The 20806-nt window shown below is 34.5% G+C and overlaps 2 protein-coding genes across 2 annotated transcripts; one reads left to right on the forward strand and one right to left on the reverse strand.

Annotated features, from left to right (window-relative positions):
• The first annotated feature begins 1273 nt into the window (after window positions 1-1273).
• LOC103429987 (uncharacterized) lies at window positions 1274-3071 on the forward strand. The gene is made up of 2 exons (XM_008368120.3): window positions 1274-1540; window positions 2404-3071. The coding sequence occupies exons 1-2, from the start codon at window positions 1513-1515 to the stop codon at window positions 3069-3071; spliced, it is 696 nt and encodes a 231-aa protein (XP_008366342.2). The 5' UTR covers window positions 1274-1512.
• Window positions 3072-8318: 5247 nt separating this feature from the next.
• On the reverse strand, window positions 8319-11660 carry LOC103447804 (beta-glucosidase 12-like). The gene is made up of 13 exons (XM_008387008.3): window positions 11493-11660; window positions 11264-11333; window positions 11113-11171; window positions 10932-11007; window positions 10725-10802; window positions 10492-10579; window positions 10129-10384; window positions 9850-9965; window positions 9487-9704; window positions 9353-9384; window positions 9142-9244; window positions 8788-8896; window positions 8319-8673 (listed from the first exon to the last, which is right to left on the reverse strand). Exons 1-13 carry the CDS (start codon window positions 11658-11660, stop codon window positions 8442-8444), a joined length of 1605 nt encoding a protein of 534 aa, XP_008385230.2. The 3' UTR covers window positions 8319-8441.
• Between the last annotated feature and the right edge of the window lie 9146 nt (window positions 11661-20806).

Raw genomic sequence — 20806 nt, forward strand, 5'->3', positions numbered from 1 at the left:
TCAATAGATCAAGAACTGACCTGGGCAGAGTGGTGGCATGGATGCGGGTTGTGTGCAGATGTCGTTGGTTTGCAAGTTCAACTTGGCCCCATTGAACTCGAACCCATCAAACCCATTGAACCCGAAATCACGTCCACATCGCCACCTGACGATCTGAAAAATTAGAAGGAACCCGTTACATGGGCCTCCAAAACAACAACTACAAAGGGCCAACCCATGGGTTGAGCCGACAATAGAAAACATTGAACAAACCCTAGCCGCCAAGTTCTCATGCTGCCGCCGAAGCACTTCTCGACGACCACAAACCAGCCTCCTTGCAACCGCTAGAGAAGAAACCAAACCAAGCCCCAAACACAAAATGAGAAGCTGTCATTGTCCTCGATCAAACCACAATGAACCAATCTGCCACCACCAAGGGAATAAACGCAAGAAGGAAACCAATGGGACCACTGGCAACAGTGTCGAGATCGACACACAAGGGAAAGGTGGTGGTGTGAACACCCGAGCCTGAGCTCTACTCACCTTCTGATGAAGGAGTGAAAAAAGGCGGAACAAAGTAACGGTAGATCGGATCACAGGTGGAATCGAGAAAGGCCAAAGCCAAGTGGGAGGGGAAGAAGAAGAAGCAATTGGACGCATGGAGGGAGAAAGATAATGGAGGGAAGGATAAGAGGGAAATCGGAAAAAGAGGTTTTCCGATCGGGGCAAAGCACGGCTAAAATTGTCAAGTGTGTTTGTATATAAATATTGTGTCAGAGATATCAATCAATTTAAGAGCTTTCATTTTTCCTTTTCAATCTCTCTCTTGTTTCTCTATCATCTCCTTCTGTACCATTTAATCTTTCATCTTTTGCAATGTAGTTAAGAAGGAGTTCTACTTTATTCGTCATTTGAAATTTAAACTTCATATACAAACTTAGTGTTAACAATATTTCCGTCCACAATATCATATTTCTTTCAGCTTTCTTGAGGAAACGTTTGAATCAGGCTGTCCATTTCTTTTGGTACCTCTTTAGGCCATCATTTTAATCTACAAATACGATACCAAATTGAACTGTCTATCCATCAATCCATTCAAAGTTGTCTAGCACTGACCATGCAAAGTATTCCTTAACTTTAACACCATTCCTGCATCCAACAAAAATAATTGAGAGAGAAGATGAATAATAAAATGCATTGATCATCATGTAAGAATGTGAGTATGAGATAGAGGAGTTTTAGGACCGGCTATATGTGTTCAATTGGATAGAAAAGTTTGTTAATAAAAGGAATGCTAATCCCTTATGAAGAGGGATTCTGTACAGCATGAAGATCAGAACAAGGAGACAAGAATTTGTTTCCTACATGGATTTTGATAGGGAATCCTAATCAGTTATGGTAAAGATTATATGTATATATATAGTGGCCTCTCTTCTCACAGAGTAAGGCTCATATTCTGGACTTAATCCTATTTATAAGTCGAGCTCTTGATAACCTGCGAGAGAAGAGAAGGTACACTGAAAGTTTGCTGCTATGGCTTCGGGTTCTGCTACAAGTGCAGGTATGTTATTCTTGTTGTGTTTCTCAGATACATAAATTGAATATTTCTCTCTAAGTTGTAGTTCATGTTTTGGTCTTGGTGATTATGATTAAGGGTCTTACATGTGGTATCAGAGCCACAAGACTTATCAACATGAATTCAATCTGTAAAGAAGAAATTTTGTATGTTACTATTAAAAAAAAATAATAAAAAAAATAAAAAAATTTTTTTTTTTTTTTTTTACTCTTATGAAGAATCGAAGTCTGGTTCTGGAGGAAATAAAAGAAGCGTTGGTGATAATGAACCGTCAAAGGAACCCTTAAGTTATTATCGAGGGAAGGTTTTCCAGAATTGAAGAAAGCAATGCTTTCTTCTATAAACATCGATCTGGGTTTTTTCCTTTCCAAAACTAAAATCTTCTATTTTCAAATTCTAAATCGCTTCCGCTGCCCGATTCGTGAATTTGAGTTATAAAGATTAAAAGGTATGTTGTTAATTGCTTTGAATCCTTTGGTGAAATGTAAAGATGAATGTGTTTACTTTCCCAGTTCATCAACTGCCAACGTAAGTCATATGCATATGTATTTTGATCTTTTAAAGTAGAGATACATACCTTATTAACCATTCGGTGCTTTCTTTGATCACTTTCAAAATGCCTTTTACATGTATGAGACACCATTAAACCATTTGGTGTCTAAGGATATATGGCAGATATCAGCGGATCGTTTTTCAAGTTCTTGCTTAATCATTCCACTCTATGTATGCTTATCAACAGATTGTTGATTAAGACTATATATATGGGTCTGTGATTATAGTCATGATGTGCAAGGTGATGTTGAGATGAAATCAGGAACTAATAAGTTCAAATTGTGATTTCATTGCAGGTTCATCATCTGCAATATCGTTCCGGACTATGAACTTGGCAAACATTCCTGTTCTCATAGGGGGAAGCAACTACAAGAAATGGAGACGTGAGATTGGGCTCTTATTGACACTCAATGACTTTGACATAGCCCTTGAAACTCCCAAGCCGATTCTGACTGATCAAAGTACAAGGGCTGAGAAAGCTGATGCAGAGAGATGGGTCAGAGCAAACAAAGTGGCACTTTCTATACTTGAAAGTGCCATGACTGATACTGTTCGCGGTGGAATCAAGAAGCATGAACTAGCTATTGATTATTTACAAGCAATTGAAAGAAAGTTCAAAGAATCTCAGAAGGCAGAAATCAGTCACTATATGGCAATGCTGACCACATACAAGATTGAGGGCATAGGGTCAATCAGAGACCATATCTTGAAAATGACTGATGCAGCTGAGAAATTAAATTCTTTAGATGTTAATATTGGTGAAAAACAGTTAGTTTTTATGATCCTTCAAGCTCTTCCAAACAAATATAGTCAGTTAAAGGTGTCTTACAACACTCAAGACAAGAACTGGGATGTTGATGAGCTAATAGCACAGTGCGTTCAAGAAGAGGCTAGACAGAAGCAAGAAAGAGGGAAAGAAACTGAAACGGTGCATTTTGTGCAACCAGACAAGGGGAAGAAATAATTCAAATCATTCTCTGGACACTCTGGTAAGAACAACAATACCAAGGTAACCTCTTTTAAGTCTAATGCATCTACCAAAGTAAAGGACTCTATTAAAGGATCTAACAATCTTATGGTCAAAACGAAAAATATTGCCAAACTCAGATGTTTTTTCTGCAAAACTAAAGGACACTTAAGAAAAGATTGTCAAGTTTTTCAGGACTATCTTAAAAGTAAGGGTGTAGAAAATGTCAATGTCTGTGTTGAGTCTAATTTGATTGAAATCCCTGTGAATTCTTGGTGGTTTGACACCGGTTGCTCAGTTCACATTTCAAATTCTTTGGAGGGTTTTGTGAAATCAAAACAAACTGGTTTTAAAAATTATAATGTCTTTGTGGGAGAAGGTACTAAAGTTGCGGTAGAAGCTATAGGTATGGTGTGTTTAAAATTGTCTTCTGGTTTTACACTAAAACTAAAGGATGTGCTTTATGTGCCTAAAATGAGGAGAAATCTGATCTCTGCTTCAAGAATTGTCAAAGACGGTTTTGCCTTTCTAGGTGATGATGAAAGTTTAAAATTTTTTGAAAAGAACCACCTAGATTGTGTTTTGGGAACTGCATTTTTGAGTGACAATCTGTGGTGTCTGAATTGTACTTTGGAATCCCCAAATCAACATGTTTTAAACATAAGCACTAAGAGGATGAACTGCAGTGATGATTCTTTCCTCCTTTGGCACAAGAGGTTAGGCCACATATCCAAAGAAAGAGTTTTAAAATTGTCCAAAGCTCAGTTGATCCCTGAATTAAATCTTGCTACTGCAATTGAGTGTGTTGATTGTGCAAAAGGGAAGATGACTAATTCTAGAAAGTTAGATGCCAAAAGGAGTCAGAATTTGCTAGAGATTATACACACTGACATCTGCGGTCCTTTTCCAACCAAAACTATTTGCGGTAATTCTTATTTTGTCAACTTTATTGATGATTTTTCAAGGTTTTGTTACACTTATTTAATCAGTGAGAAATCATCTGTCCTTGATTATTTCAAAGTTTATAAAACTGAGGTAGAAAAACAATTAGGCAAGACCATTAAGATTGTTAGATCGGATAGAGGAGGAGAGTACTTTGGCAGGTACAGTGAGGCTGGACAACACAAGGGTCCGTTTGCGCTCTATCTTGAACAACAAGGCATTGTTGCTCAATACACTACACCAGGAACACCACAGCAAAACGGAGTTTCAGAAAGGAGGAATCGAACTCTGATTGGAATGGTAAGAAGCATGATGACAAGATCAAAGTTACCAGGATTCCTATGGGGTGAAGCATTGAAGACAGCAACTTATATACTGAACAGAGTTCCGAGCAAAGCGGTTTCATCAACACCTTTTGAAATCTGGAATAGCAGGAAGCCCAGTTTTAGTCATTTCCATGTTTGGGGATGTAAAGCTGAGGCTAGAATTTACAATCCAAATGAGAAGAAATTGGACTCAAGGACAGAATCATGCTATTTCATTGGCTACTCAGAGAAATCTAAAGGCTTCAAGTTTTATTGTCCTCAAGCTCACACCAGGATTCATGAAACTCACAATGCTAGGTTCTTTGAAGATCAAGATATTGCAGACTTATCACAGGGTAGGTTCATTTTTTAAGAGATTGATCAAAATGAGAAGTCCTTTTGCACTAATTCTTACAAAGAAATGTTGATCACTCATGCTTCCATGATTGAATTGGAGGAAGAACAATTAGACTGTCCAGAAGATATTGACAGAATGGAAATTGATCTTGGGTCCCAACCACAGCAACAAGGGGATCCAACTCCAACTGATGATGCACCTATGAATCCGAGCACTGAAGTTCTCCATGATCCGTCATTACCATTGAGACAATTTCAAGAATCAGAAAAACCACAATGTCAAATGACTATGTTTATTTGCAGGAGCATGAGTTTGGTTTTGGTGATATAGATGACCCTCTCACTTATTCTCAGGCCATGAATAGTTCTTAACAATCATTGTGGCACAGTGCAATGAAGGAGGAATTGGAGTCGATGTCAAAAAACTCAGTATGGACATTAGTGGATTCCAATCCTCAATTCAAGGCTATTGGGTGTAAATGGGTTTATAAAACCAAAAGAGATGCTCACGGCAATATTGAACGGTACAAGGCAAGGTTAGTTGCCAAAGGATTCACTCAGAGGGAAGGGGTGGATTACAATGACACCTTTTCTCCCGTCTCTTCCAAGGATTCTATGAGGGTTATCATGGCACTTGTGGCTCATTACAATCTGGAACTGCATCAAATGGATGTCAAAACTGCCTTTCTTAATGGTGAACTGGCCGAAGACATTTACATGAAGCAGCCTCCTGGATTCGTTGAAAAGGGGAAAGCAGACATGGTTTGTAAACTTAACAAGTCAATCTACGGGCTTAAACAGGCATCAAGACAATGGTTCTTAAAGTTTGATCAAGTAGTTACAGGACAAGGTTTTGTGGAAAACAAATTAGATGATTGCATCTATGTTAAGTTTTCAGGCACTAGTTTTATATTTTTAGTGTTATATGTCGATGACATCCTTCTTGCCAGTTCTAACATGAAGCTGCTCAAAGACACTAAGACCATGCTCAGTAAGAATTTTGAAATGAAGGACCTTGGTGAAGCACACTATGTACTTGGTATTGAAATTGTTCGAGATAGATCAAGAAATTTACTCGGTTTATCACAAAAGAGATACATAGAAAGGGTACTCATGAGGTTCAATATGTCAAGCTGCAGTAATGGTGAAATGCCAGTAAACAAGGGAGACAGATTCTCAAAGGCTCAATGTCCTAAGACGCCTATGGAGATAGATAAAATGAAGAATAAGCCTTATGCTTCATTAGTGGGAAGTTTGATGTATACCACTATTTGCACAAGACCGGACATTGCTTTTATAGTTGGAATGTTGGGCAGGTTTCAAGCAAATCCAGGAAAGACACATTGGGTAGCAGCAAAGAAAGTTTTGAGATACTTGCAAAGAACCAAGAACTATATGTTGGTTTATGGCAGGAATGAGCTATTGGAGTTAGTTGGATACACTGATTCTGATTTAGCCGGTGATGTAGATGATAGGAAATCTACTGGAGGTTATATCTTTATGCTAAGTGGTGGTGCAGTCTCCTGGAAAAGTGCAAAACAGACTATCATCGCAACATCGACAATGGAGGCAGAATTTATAGCTTGTTTTGAAGGAATGAAACAAGCTGTATGGTTGAAAAACTTTGTGACAGATTTGAAAGTTGTAAATTCTGTGCAGAGGCCTATCATGATGTATTGTGATAACAATTCTGCAGTATTTTTTAGCAAGAACAATAAGAGAACTTCAGCTTCAAGACTGATGGATGTAAAATTCCTCAAGGTCCGAGAAAAGGTTAGAGAAGGAGCAATTCAGGTGGAGCACTTAAGCACAAATGCAATGATTGCGGATCCTTTGACTAAAGCATTGCCGATTGGAGTATTTAAAACGCATGTCTCTCGGATGGGAATACTTGAATCCTTTGATCAGTGGGAGTAATTCGTTAGTCTTATTATGACTGTTTATTCGCTGCTGTGAAGTTCAGAGAGCTGGTGTGGTGATATAGACAGGTTTCAAATTTCAAATTTAAAATCTTATGGCTGGATAGTATTAGGTTTGTTAGTTTGTTTTGTTTATTTTATCGAATTGAGATCAGTTATGATGATCTATTGTTTCGAACAAAATAAAGTTTGATATAATTCATTTGTTGCTTTTATAATGGTTTCTCCGTTTAAAGCATTTAGTGATGAATTGTTGATTCATGCATTGTTTTGAAGCAAAGATTTGTTTCACATCTTGCTGACAATGATTTGAAATAGTGGGAGCAAATTATTTTGCTTATTGCTGATATTGATCAAATTCACAACGTTGAGCATACAAATTGAATGTCTGTAACTCTTGAAAACCTGTTTGCTTTATTGTGGTAATACAGTTACAAGCGTTCTGCATTTTGAGATGTATGATAGTTGGTTGTGATTGAAATTTTATTAACAAGATTAGTGATCACTTCTATCTGCACATAATTGACTTGGCTGAGTACTTAAAGCTGTTCTCATACTCAAGTGGGAGAATGTAAGAATGTGAGTATGAGATAGAGGAGTTTTAGGACCGGCTATATGTGTTCAATTGGATAGAAAAGTCTTGTTAATAAAAGGAATGCTAATCCCTTATGAAGAGGGATTCTGTACAGCATGAAGATCAGAACAAGGAGACAAGAATTTGTTTCCTACATGGATTTTGATAGGGAATCCTAATCAGTTATGGTAAAGATTATATGTATATATATAGTGGCCTCTCTTCTCACAGAGTAAGGCTCATATTCTGGACTTAATCCTATTTATAAGTCGAGCTCTTGATAACCTGCGAGAGAAGAGAAGGTACATTGAAAGTTTGCTGCTATGGCTTCGGGTTCTGCTACAAGTGCAGGTATGTTATTCTTGCTGTGTTTCTCAGATACATAAATTGAATATTTCTCTCTAAGTTGTAGTTCATGTTTTGGTCTTGGTGATTATGATTAAGGGTCTTACACATCAATGTAATGATTAACCAAAATGAAAGAGTGACATATATATACACACTTACGTAATAGATGCTTGAAGATAAAAGAGGTGCTCACGGTAGAAGTTGGTCGGGTAAAAGTGGTCTTCATAAAATTTTTTCAAGTTTTATTTTTTTATCTTATTTTTAATTTGAAAAATAATTTTTTAAATAATAAGAAAGTCTCTTCAATTCTATTCAAGTCTTTAATCAAAGTCCATAAGAATTCTTGAAAAATCTTATGAAAGTTGTAAGGATTCTACCGTCATTTGAAATCTTTCACTTAATTTTTTTTTTAAATTCTCTGACATTCAAATTAACTATACTCACTTAATTTTTTAAATCTTTTATTAATAAGCGCGATTATAAAGAATTTAAGTTTATAGATTGACAGATAATTTATTACAAGCTAAAACAATTAGATGTCGTAGTATATTTTGCTTAGGAACCACTAGTAGAGATAATGTGGCCTAAGGGCATTGATTAATTATCTGTGGCAATTTTTTGTCAAAGGCCACTGTGGGTGAGTACCATAGGCCAAAGGCCATTGATTATCAGTGGCTGTTTAATTGAACACTCAACAATAATTTATTTTCATAAAGAGTACATTACATTCATATAAAATTCAACCACAAAGGGGTACTAGCCATATGGCAATACAAATACGACACACACCAGCAACACATTCAACAAACTGATAATGAAATGAATTGTTGCAACTTATTCTAACTCAAAGTGCTAAACTATAAAAGCTAGAAACTTGTAGAACAACCAATAGAGGAGTTCTACTTTATTCATCATTTGAAATTTAAACTTCATACACAAATTTAGTGTCAACGACGTTGCTGTCCACAATATTCAGATTTCTTCCAGCTTTGTTGAGGAAACGTTTGAACCAATATGTCGATTTCTTTGAGTACCTCCTTAGTCCATGATCGTAATCTACAAATTTGATACCAAATCGAACTGTGTATCCATCATTCCATTCAAAGTTGTCTAGCACTGACCATGCAAAGTATCCTTTAACTTTAACACCTTTCCTGCATCCAACCAAAAAAAAGAAAAAAAGAGAGAGAGATAAGAAGGAATAATAAATTGCGTTGATATCAATATAATGATTAACCAAAATGTAAGAGTGACATATATACACTTACTTGATAGCTGCTCGAAGGTAACAGAGGTGCTCGCGGTAGTAGTCGATTCTAGCGATATCATTAAGGGCTTCCTCAAGTGGTAAGTTGGGATCATTGACCTCATCAATCCCTACAATATAATGCATTTATTAAGTTATTAACTTTTTAACACACATATTTCATTATTTGTATAGTGACACGTGGTGTATCATATCGTATGCCGGTTACATTGAAAAATCTTTCGAGAAATTGGCTCGACTCATATTACGTAGTTAGCCATAATAATTTAGATTTTAAAACAAGTAATTGTATTTTATGCCATTATATATGTGACAATTTGATAAATGTAATTAATTGTTTAAAAGTAATAGTTACCATTCTCAGTAATGTAAATGAATGGGTCATTATACTTTTTCATTGTATAGACCACCAGATCGTGAATTCCTTTTGGGTAAACATATAACCAGTCTGAACCAGCCTGCAACATCATAGAAAAAAATAACTGTTATAATATTTTGGGTGGAAAATCAATTTATTAATAAATCCTCTAAATTTTAATAGCTTAAGCTAATAAGTTGATGTGTACCTGCAGACCAATCGACTTATTATTACGCTCAGCTGCCACAACACATTATATAAATATGATCAACATTAGAATCTAAATTAATCTTTTAAGAGACCTTAATTAATTGGTCAAAAAGGTTTTCAATTTGTAATCACCTGTAATATTAACACAAGGATCTGATAAGTAGCTTGCAGGTTCAGAAGAATTTTGAAGTAATTTGCTCGCATATCTAGCAGTATAGTAATTTACTCCAATAAAATCAAATGACCCATTTATTAACTTTGATTCTTCGTCTGTAAATTTTGGCAATCGTTCTTTAACAAGACTCCGCATGCTGTGTGGATAGTCACCATTCGTCAATGGGTCCATATACCTAAAAAAAATATGGAAATTCCAAGAATGAACTTCTAAATATTATATAGAGTACTACTAGCAGCTAATCAATGTTATAATCATAAAAACAAAACAAATATAAATATGCTGATAAAAAATATGAATATATTAATAAATACACTTGCCATCCAAACACAAAATCCAAAGATCGAAATGCAGCATCTATATCATGCTTTGCCTTCGAAGAGGGTTCAAACCAAGGTGACACCAACGTTATTCCTATGACACCATTTTGGCATTCCTATAAAAGAAAATCAAGAACATTTGTTGATTTAGAGCTATAAAAGGTACAAACTTTGTATATCTTACTATACAAATTGTTTTCCTATTATATTGTAACTTAATAGTACTGACTCGTATAAATTATCAGTTAGGACTAACAAAAGAAATTTAATCAACTGGACCTGATATTTATCCTTGTACAGTTTTACAGCAGCTCCATGAGCAAGGAGTTGGTGGTGTGTCACCAAATATGGCTCAGTAGCCGAATTTCCATCAGTGCAGTTTAAGTTTTGCCATGCAGAGCATCGTCCTGGTGCGTGTTTTCCAGTTGCATAACCATTTGTAGTAAATGTATATGGCTCGTTCACTGTGATCCAATGTTTTACTCGATCGCCAAAATACTTAAAACATAATTCTGCATAGTCCTTAAAGTGATCGCTATATGCATACACATTTCACAAGCGTAATCATTTGTTAATTAATTTGTATGATTTGTTTAAAATAAATTATCAACATTATACGTAGGATAGATTTTGTTCACTTACACAATTCGAGAGCTTAAGAAACCACCATATTCATCTTCTAAAGTTTGGGGAACATCCCAGTGAAAGATTGTCACAAATGGCTTTAGACCTATATATATATATATATATATAGCATAATTATCAATAGAAGAAAATGAAAAGTTAGATTATTAGGTGATGTTTTGTGAGTGCATGTAAACACTTATTATTTATTAATTAATTGGATAATGTATGAGATCAGACAGTTGTATCACCATTGTCTAGGAGTTCATCGATGAGATTGTTGTAGTATTCAATTCCCTTCGTGTTAACACCCCCAGACAACGTTCCATCTAGCAATTACAACTAAACAATCAAATATGCATCTAAATAAATTAATAGAAATTAAGTTAAGAACAAGTTAAACTATAAAGTGACTGGTCTCAAATCGAATATATATGGATGTCGATGATCAACTTTACTTGGTAAAACTCTTGACCATGAAATAGAAAATCTATAAGCATCCATTCCCATATCCTTCATAATCCTCACATCTTCCTGTAATGACACAAAAATATACATAATTTTATGAAAGAAGCTAAATTATTAAAGATCCCAAGGATCCAAACTTTGGTGGGGAATAAAATTCCGTGATTTTGCAACCTTATAACGGTGGTATTGATCAATAGCGACATCTCCATTGCTGCCATCCATAATTTTTTCTGTAATTAAACATAGAAATGTTTTACTACTTAAAGCATACAGTTGGTGGAAATCATACCATGTCACTAGTAAATGAACAGAATACAGAAACCTGGATGGTTGTGGGTGAAGGTGTCCCATATGCTTGGTCCTCTACCACCTTCCTTCCATGCACCTTCTACCTGAAATGTACATGCATATATGAAATTACATTCAAAATGAAGATGTCAATATGATATATACTAATTGTTTCTGACATTGAAATTAATCTAAACCTCAGTATTATATGAAACTCCGAATAAACAAAAAATTATAATGAGTTAAAGCACCAACATACTGACCTGGTAAGCAGATGAAGCTGTACCAAATATAAACCCTGGTTCAAAACTGCTACGGTTGAGAATGTCACAATGGACGGGTGGATATGTAGTTTCAGCTTTGCTATTTGTCAATGAAAAGCCAGTGAGTAGTACCACACATACGAGCAAAGAGCCTAACTGCATTGCCATAATTTACAAGGGTTTTTGATGGTCGAGATAACTAGGTTGGTTCTTGCCTGCATATTGCATGGGGTTTATATAGATAGAGGGACTACGTAGTACACGTGAAAGCATTTATTTATTTGTTTATTTTCTATCTTTATTCGATATAGCAGACTTTTTTCTTCTTTTCAGACAAAATAAATAAATGACATCTTTATACTGTAAATCCAATCGGGACCGCATTCCACTATATATAGCATGCGCATGCACTACAAGAATTTAAGGGGTAAGAAATGTTTGACCATATTCATGAGTGTTCTCATCAGATAAAGCAAGCAACATTTATCTCTTTTTTTTGTTACAAATTAAGCTAGCAACATCTTTGCCAAAATTAATGTTAACAGTTTTCAAGGTAGAAATAACCATGCATGCTCATGAAGTTACTTTCTTAATTCATCACCTCAATGTGATGACAATTTTCAAGTTAAGTTTAGGTTTTTTGGTTTCCTTTGTTGTTTATTTGACATTGAAAAAATATTCACTAGATTTGCTGAAAAGTTGGATGTCCAGTTGCACATTGTTCAGGTGAAGTTAGATATTGGATGGGGTTTTTGAACATTAATTAGTTCTTCAAAAAGATAAAAACTAAATAAATTGGTGTTAGAGTATATACTCAATTTAATCCTTTGAAATGCAGTTTTATTAAAATTTATATTCTATTTTTTATTTAAAGTGTATTTTTTAATGTCTCCACGTTAAAATTTCAATTTAATTAATATGCACATATTAGTTCTTTCAATTATAAATGAACGTAAATGAGAAGATATTAAAAGAAATTAGTGACACAGAAATATGTAAATACATAAGTGTACAAAAATATATTAAATTGATTTCTTTGTACCAAAACTTTTGTACCTAAATGTTTGTATCTAAATATATTATAATGAACATGAATGTATGTACCGAAATGTATTATATTAAATAAATATACTTAAATGTCAATACCGAAATGTGTTATTTGAACTAATGTACCTAAATGTAAATATCGAAATGTGTGTATCAAAATGTATGTACTAGAATGTAATATATTGAACTAAGGCTTTTTAGTCAAAATGGTCCCTGAGATTTGCATAACACATAACTTTGGATCCTGAGATTTAAAATCAATATAAGTGGTCCCTGAGATTGTCCACCATCCATTATTTTGGTCATTCCGTTAAAAAACTCTGTTAAGTTGAGGGTATAACACATAACTTGGTCCCTGAGATTTGCATAACACATAATTTTGGTCCCTGAGATTTGCATAATACATAACTTTGGTCCCTGAGATTATCCACCATCCATCATTTTGGTCATTCCATTAAAAAGCTCAGGGACCACTTAACGGAGTTTTTTAATGGAAAGACCAAAATAATGGATGGTGGACAATCTCAGAGATCACTTCTATTGATTTTAAATTTCAGGATCCAAAGTTATGTGTTATGCAAATCTCAGGGACCATTTTGGCTAAAAAACCTTGAACTAATGTACCTAAGTATATTCGTGATGATGATGGACCAAAATATATCAAATGAATTAATATACCTAAATGAAGAAGATACAGATTGTATAAGAATATATTATATAAGAAAATTAGTTTACCTAAATGCCTACAAAAAAATATATTGTGATGAATGAAATAAAATTTAAATGTAAAATTAGGAAGAAAAAAAGAAATAAAACATCAAAATATAATTAATAAATGAGATGATTAACTATATAGATAAAATTTGGATTTCAATCTTACATAAGATTATAGTCTAAAACTCATCTTTTATTCTTTCCAATCCCTATTATAGTTTTGTGAGAATTGGGAGGATTAATTTCTTCACAACTAATACGTCTTGTATCTTCACTTGACAAAAATTATAAGTAGACTTTTAAATTTTAAATTGAAAAGTCATTGACTTTAGTGAATTATAATGTGTAAGCTAATCATAATTAGCCAAAAGTTAACGACCCTAGAATTGAAATTACCAACATGATTTCCGAACTTTTTTTTATTGCAACCTGAAGATTGCAATTACATGTACTTTTATTGTTTTTGGATATTGATTATTTTTATTTTCTTTATTTTAGACTTTAAATTTCTATATATATAAAGAGAGACACAATTTGATGAAACATTCAAAATATAAAAAAAAATTTCCGGCCCTAACTTAGAACTCCAAAAATCACAATTGAATCAGAATAGGTTAAATAGAAATTTAAAAAAACCCACGCAGTTGGTTTCATGGGCTGCTTTATTTTCTTTTTTAATAAACAATATAAATCAGTTTCTAAATTAAAATAAAAATATATATTAATTCATACAAAAACAATTGTCACACATATGCACTTGTGACAAGAGACTGATTTATTGTGTAAGAGGGCAACTATTTGAACACCTTGCTAACCACTTCTAATATAAGTAGGTTGTACGTAAATAGGTAGAATATACTCCAATATAGGAATGACAACGTTCGGAATGGAGACAGATGTGTCATTTCCATCCTTGTAACTGCAAAAATTACTCACAACCATAACTATATGTTAACCATAGGGTAATCTCCATAACCACACGCAAAGGTTATGGATCCCGTAGAGGTTAATGGGTTTATCGATTTCACCAATAAAAAATGTTATTTTCTCGTAATTAAAGAAAAAGAAAAAATGGTTAAAGAAAAGTTATGACTAAAATATATAAAATTATACATTCATATAAAATTTTAGAAAATATAGAAACGTGATGGTTACTGGTACAGTATCCCTATTCGCATAACCATATCCCAAACGGCTTGGAAAATTTTCAGTTTCCCGATAATCCGTCCCCATACTCAATATCTATATTTAAATCTTGCCCAAATTGGTTTGTACGAATGAAATGCCATCCCTAGCTACAAGTTCAATCCGCCAAATGCGTTTGTTTTTCTTGTATGCTTAGGTATAAATATGATATTATTCTATCTTATGTGGTTAGGTATATAGTAGGTATATGTTATTAACCTATCCTGTATGCGTAGGTACATGTTATTTATCTGTGTTAACTGATTTGGGAATACGATTTTCTCTCGAATGTTTTAGCATTTTCCCCTAAAGTGCTATGCATGTATTCTCGAGACAAAGCAGAACTTTTGATTAGGCATGCGCAAGTAATTAAAATCAGAATTTGTTTTTTATTTTTACAGAAAGTATCCCAACACACCATCCGCAGCCCCACCCACCCCAACCCAAAGCCACATACACTCCTCAAACCCTAGCCGGCAACACATGGAGAAGCATGCATGTCGACACACGTAAAAAAATGTGATTCCATTCTTCACAGCATGCATGCTGCATGAAGAGCATAACTGAACTTTATAGAAGGAAACGAGAGTTTTAACCAAGGAAACCCAAAAAAAAAAAACAGAAAGAAGAAAAGAAAGGAATATAACTGAACTTTATAAAGGGATTCAGATCTTTTGCATGCATTTCGACACGAGGAGAAACATGCATTTCGACACGAGGAGAAACATGCATTTCGACACAAGGAGAATCATGCGTTTCGACACGATGTGAAGCATGCATTTCTCTTTATTTACTGAAAAAATTATTAAATTTAAGTAATGTTTGCCGGGGTGTTAAAGAAAGTGACAAGTAGCCTTGGCCAAGCCTGAAGTTTTGAGGAAGTTTGCATGCATCTATATATTGTAAAAACTGTGGAGACCTTACTTCTGCCATTAAGAATTCGAGTTATGCGCTAGTGTGCAAGTTGTTTGTGAAATTCTTGAGGAAGCTAAACTAAACTAATTGAACTAGAAATGATAGAATCCCAATGCCGGTAACATTGACTCTATCGTCAATGGTGTAGCATATCATATATATCTAAGGGTATGAGTTTTGGGAAGAAATGGAATTGGAGATATGGCGGCAAAGGCATAAGATATTATCCGGTCTAACGAAACTTCTCCATGTTGAATTTTCGTTTAAACAACACCAATCCACAACCAGCAGGCAACTTTTTTTTTTTCCTATTTTTTTCCTTGTTACACTGACTAATAGCTATTTACAGTATGTGAGAGATTTTGAAGGCCGGGTATTCCAATGATACTTTACATGTTATAAAATAAGTAGAACAAATGATGTGAATTCTAAACTAACATTATTTTCCGTATTTGTGTCGAAGTATGATATTTAACGAGTTGTAACAAAACAAATACAATGATTGTGACTTGCACAACGTAGGCTTGACTTTTGATGCCTCTCAACATACAAAATCCATGCAGGGTGGTTTTGAACCCTCCTTCGTCAAGGATTTTCTTCTAGCGAAAAGAGTGCATAAAGCAGGAACCCCTGTTGAAAAGCTGTTTGTTCTCAATAGGGAAATGTGGTCAATGTGAAAAATACCAAACAACAAATTAACAATTTTTGTTGTTGACAATATAGTTATTATTTAAGCTGAAAAGTCCCCGATGAAACTCTTCGAACCTATTTTGTGCATGAACAATTTGGTCGTGATGGTCTAATAGGCTTCCTTCTCAAACAATAAGATGGACTTTGGACTCGCTGAAAATAAGTTTGACTGATGGGTAGTCCTTGGATCATATTTGTGTGTAGAATGCGCTCTTTATGATATTATGTATGATTGCGGTTCTGGTGTATATAATTACTGCAACAAAAAAATCATTTGTTCTTAATGAGATGATAGATATTAAGGAGTGCGTGAGTTTACAAATCATATTTTTCATTGTGGATAACATGCTGGTGCTGGTTTGAGAAAACCAAACATCAAGATGTCATAAATGAGCTGGACAGAGCATGTCTAAAGGTCTTTGTTATGCGAGATGCTGCTATATATGCAAAGGCATACATTCAAAATTTTGAGTGGCTAAAGGACGCAACAATTTCTGTGGTGAATATGAAACGGTCCTCGATTTTAGGCGCATCTTTTAAGTATTTTAGGGTAGGTTTTCATACTTCTTCCACTCTAATAACACATCAACATTTCCCGTTATTAATATTCTGCAAGCCATTTCTCATTTTTTACTTAGACAACTGACAGCTTTTTTTTTTTCGAAGGTGACAACTGACAACCATGATTGTAAACATCTAGAGCGGATATTGCTATTAAGAGCACTTCCATTGGAAGGCCCCAGGGCAACTGCTTATTAAATTCCCTCTAATGAATAGTAACTACATTTAATGAACAATAATTGTCTTTTGCATTTTTATCCATAAACTGAATAGCTATGACAATAGATAATAACATATTAGTATTTTTTTATTTTATAAAATAATAATAAATAATTTTATTTGTAATTTCAGAAAGAATTTTTAATCGGTCTCGTTGCGCCACGTGTCATTAAATAAGAAATTACAATCCAAAGTATTTGAAAAACTATAAAATTGTGGTGTAAGGCCATCTCCAACTGAGGGCTGGCCAGATGGCCCGTTTTAGCCATTTGGCCCTTCAAGAAATTAATATTTTAATGAACAGTACAATGCCATATTTGCCTCCATCTCCAACCGAGGGCCAAAGGGTCATAGGGCTCGTTTTAGCCCTGTCACAAAAAACAGTCTCCAACCGAAGGCCAAACATAATTTTTGTGTTCATTAATGTTATTTAATGTTGTTTCATATTGTTTAATGTTGTTTCATGTTACTTAATTTAATTTAATGTTGTATAATGACTTAGGAAGTTATAGGAAAAAAAAATAGAATTTCAAAAAAATATGAAACAAATTTTGTAAAATAGAAGTTATACGAAAAAAAATATGGAACAAATTTTGTAAAATAGAAGTTACAGGAAAAAATGGAATTTAAAAAAAAAATATGAAACAAATTTTGTAAAATAGTAGTTGGAAAAAATGGAATTTAAAAAAAATATGAAACAAATTTTGTAAAATAGAAGTTATAGGAAAAAAATGGAATTAAAAAAAAATATGAAATTTTTTTTGTAAAATAGAGGTTATAGGAAAAAAAAATAGAGTTTAAAAAAAAATATGAAACAAATTTCAAAAAAAATATGAAACAAATTTTGTAAAATAGAAGTTATAGGGAAAAAATGGAATTAAAAAAAATATGAAACAAATTTTGTAAAATAGAAGTTATAGGAAAAAAAAAAATCGAATGAAGTGAGATTGTATGCAATGGTGAAAATTATGTGAAATGGTGTAGGAATGACTTATGTATTTATAGGAAAAAAAAGGTTTAAATTCATTAAAAAAAATTGAATACAACAACTAGTCAGCTCGTCGTTGGATTCAAATATTTGTTTAAGCATTCCTGTCGGTTATAACCGACATGATTGCTCTAATTTTCTGGCCAGCCCTTTGACCCTTTCAGATTCTATGGGGCACACGAGCCCTTTGGCCTAATCCTCGGTTGGAGACGGTTTTCAGGCTATTTTCGGGCCTCTAGACCCTTTGGTTGGAGATAGCCTAAGGCGGAAGATAATGATAAGATATTTATAGAAAAATTAAATCAATTTTTTTTTTTAAATTTTTTTTCGAATTTTTATTCATTTTTTACATTTTTTTATTAATTTTATAATGTGGCTGACGTCCGGATCTCAAGCGTTCGGGCCTTTGATTCGCACCTCCTCTTTCACATGGGCCCCCCTCTGCCCAATCGCCCGTATGGAATAGAGTAAGGAAGGGAGGCAATTGGATTAAAAAGGTCCCCGGTCCACCAGACATTTGCTACTGCTGGACTTGCTTATAAGACTGAAAATTGGACGCAGAAAATGATAAACCATTGAAATTGTGAATATATATATATATATATATATATATATTTACATAAGATTAGATCGTTTAGGACAAATTGATGAAATGACAATTTTTTTTTTTATACCTTCGTAATGATATGTTATTTTCAAACAAAAACTTCTATTGATAGAAGAAAATGTTACATGAGATAACTTAAAAAAAAAATTGCTAGTAGGTGGACAAAAAAACCCAAGCAAATCATATGATGATCCAATTAGACACCATATGTTAACGTGACACAAATCGTCTTTGCCATAACCATCATGTACCTCACCAATCCTCCATCTAGTCAGCCTATACCAGGTCAACACCAATAAAACACAAGGGCCATACAACAAAAGCACAATTGCAAATAATTCCCAATTGAATAACAAATCTAATCTCTGATTTCATAACAAAGATGCACAAAGAGTATACAAATTTGCTTATAAAATACTCAACAAAGGAAGTAAGCAGCCAACGCCAGCAACCATATTCACCACCCGATGACTAGTAAGGTAAAACTTTTGATGACAACATTTTTAAATACCTTTCAATACAACATTTTTAAATACCATTCAATACGTTTAACTAATATACATCACAATTTTTCATTAATCCTCGTCTGAACTAGAATGATGATCATCATTATCGTCAAATTCAGACTCCCATTCCTCATCGTCTATAGGCACATCAACATCGTCGTTCGTGCGCTTGGGTGTATTGTAACACGGCAAATCCCCGAGGTCAATCGTACTGGAATCGATTGGTATTTTGATTTCAGGACCTCCAGCTACCTGATACGGTTCTTGTACAATAGTCATATCCCACAATGTATCTGCACCAAGTGCCATTGAAGTCTCCAATTGTTGGTCAGCAACATCACCATAATCGTCATCGACAATAGGATCTTGGTCCCAAATATCATATACCCCTATGTGCTCAATCTTCTGAACTACTTTCCATCCCCTCCCGACCTTAGGGTCATTTATATAGAAAATTTGTTTAGCCATCGTTGCCAAAATGTAAGGGTCGTCGTTATACCAACATCTGTTATTGTTGACCAATAGCAAACCATCATCTCGCTTAACACCTCCAACCCGACGTGGATTTGTATCAAACCAGCGACACTTAAAGAGGATAACTTGACAAAAGTCTTTGTAAAGCAATTGCGCAACACTTGTCAGTTTTCCATAGAAATCAATGTCTGCAATGTCGCCCGCACCTGGTACATATACCCCACTATTTTGTGTACAAAGTTTGTCATTGCGATCAGCTGCCAAAAACTTGATGCCATTTACATGACAACAAGAGTACAATTCTGCACTTAGCCCAATTGTCATGTTGTACAATTCTTCATTGTAAGCGGGCGAATTAATTTCTTCAATTTCTTCACCTAAATAAAAGAGCAAAAGATGTCGTGTTAGTTTAACATTTACAATTATGTAAAAAACCCAAACACGAACAACATAAATTTTCACGAAACCATCGAGGAAACAATTCATGATGTTTTTTGGCATATAAATGTGAAGGATGTTCCCGCTTTATCAACCCTTCATGCTCATCTAGGTACGTAATTTTCTCGTCACCATTGTTAAGTACAAACCAATATGCTACCTCTATGTCCTTTTTGTCAAATGCCTCCCTTGTGATTGGTTCGCCACATGGTCGTGCAATTTAGGAAAAAACATAGATTTTTTTCACTTTTCACACCACCATCATTATTGCGCTGTTGTCGGTTGAACATAGTCTCAACGTCTTGTAGGTACATTGCACAAAATGTAAGGGACTCAAAGCCGACCCATGCCTCCACGATTGATCCTTCGGGTTTTGCCCTATTCCGTACACTTTTTTTTTAATTCACCCAGTAGTCTGCATCAATAAACAAATTATCGTGTAAAATTAGTGTAATTATACATGCATCATGAACTAAAGTATTTATGGTGATTATATACCCTTCAATCGAATACATCCATCGATGGTTGACGGATCCGGCTAGAAGTGCCTCATCCGACAAGTGAATTATCATGTGGATCATGCTTGTGAAGAAAGCTGGAGGAATATTTGTTCAAACTTGCATAGAACTTCAATAATATTTTTGCACAACTGTTCAACCTCGAACTTCCACAAAGTTTTTGCAGTTAATTGAGAAAAATATCTCGCCAACAACATAATCGGCTTCACCACGTCTTCGGGCAAGAGGTGTCGAATTCCCACTGGGAGAAGGCGTTGAAGTATGACATGACAATTATGATTCTTGAGGCCAGAAAATTTACCTCCATCCACGTTTGCACAACAGCTGATGTTTGAAGCATACCCATCTGGAAACTTTACAGAAGATAGAAACTGCAAAAACTCTTTCCTCTTTTCCGATTTCACCGAAAACGATGCAAGCTTATTTCTGGTTATTTCTTTGTCCCTCGTCAT

The sequence above is a fragment of the Malus domestica genome, chromosome 11, assembly GCF_042453785.1.
Source record: "Malus domestica chromosome 11, GDT2T_hap1".
NCBI lineage: Eukaryota > Viridiplantae > Streptophyta > Magnoliopsida > Rosales > Rosaceae > Malus > Malus domestica.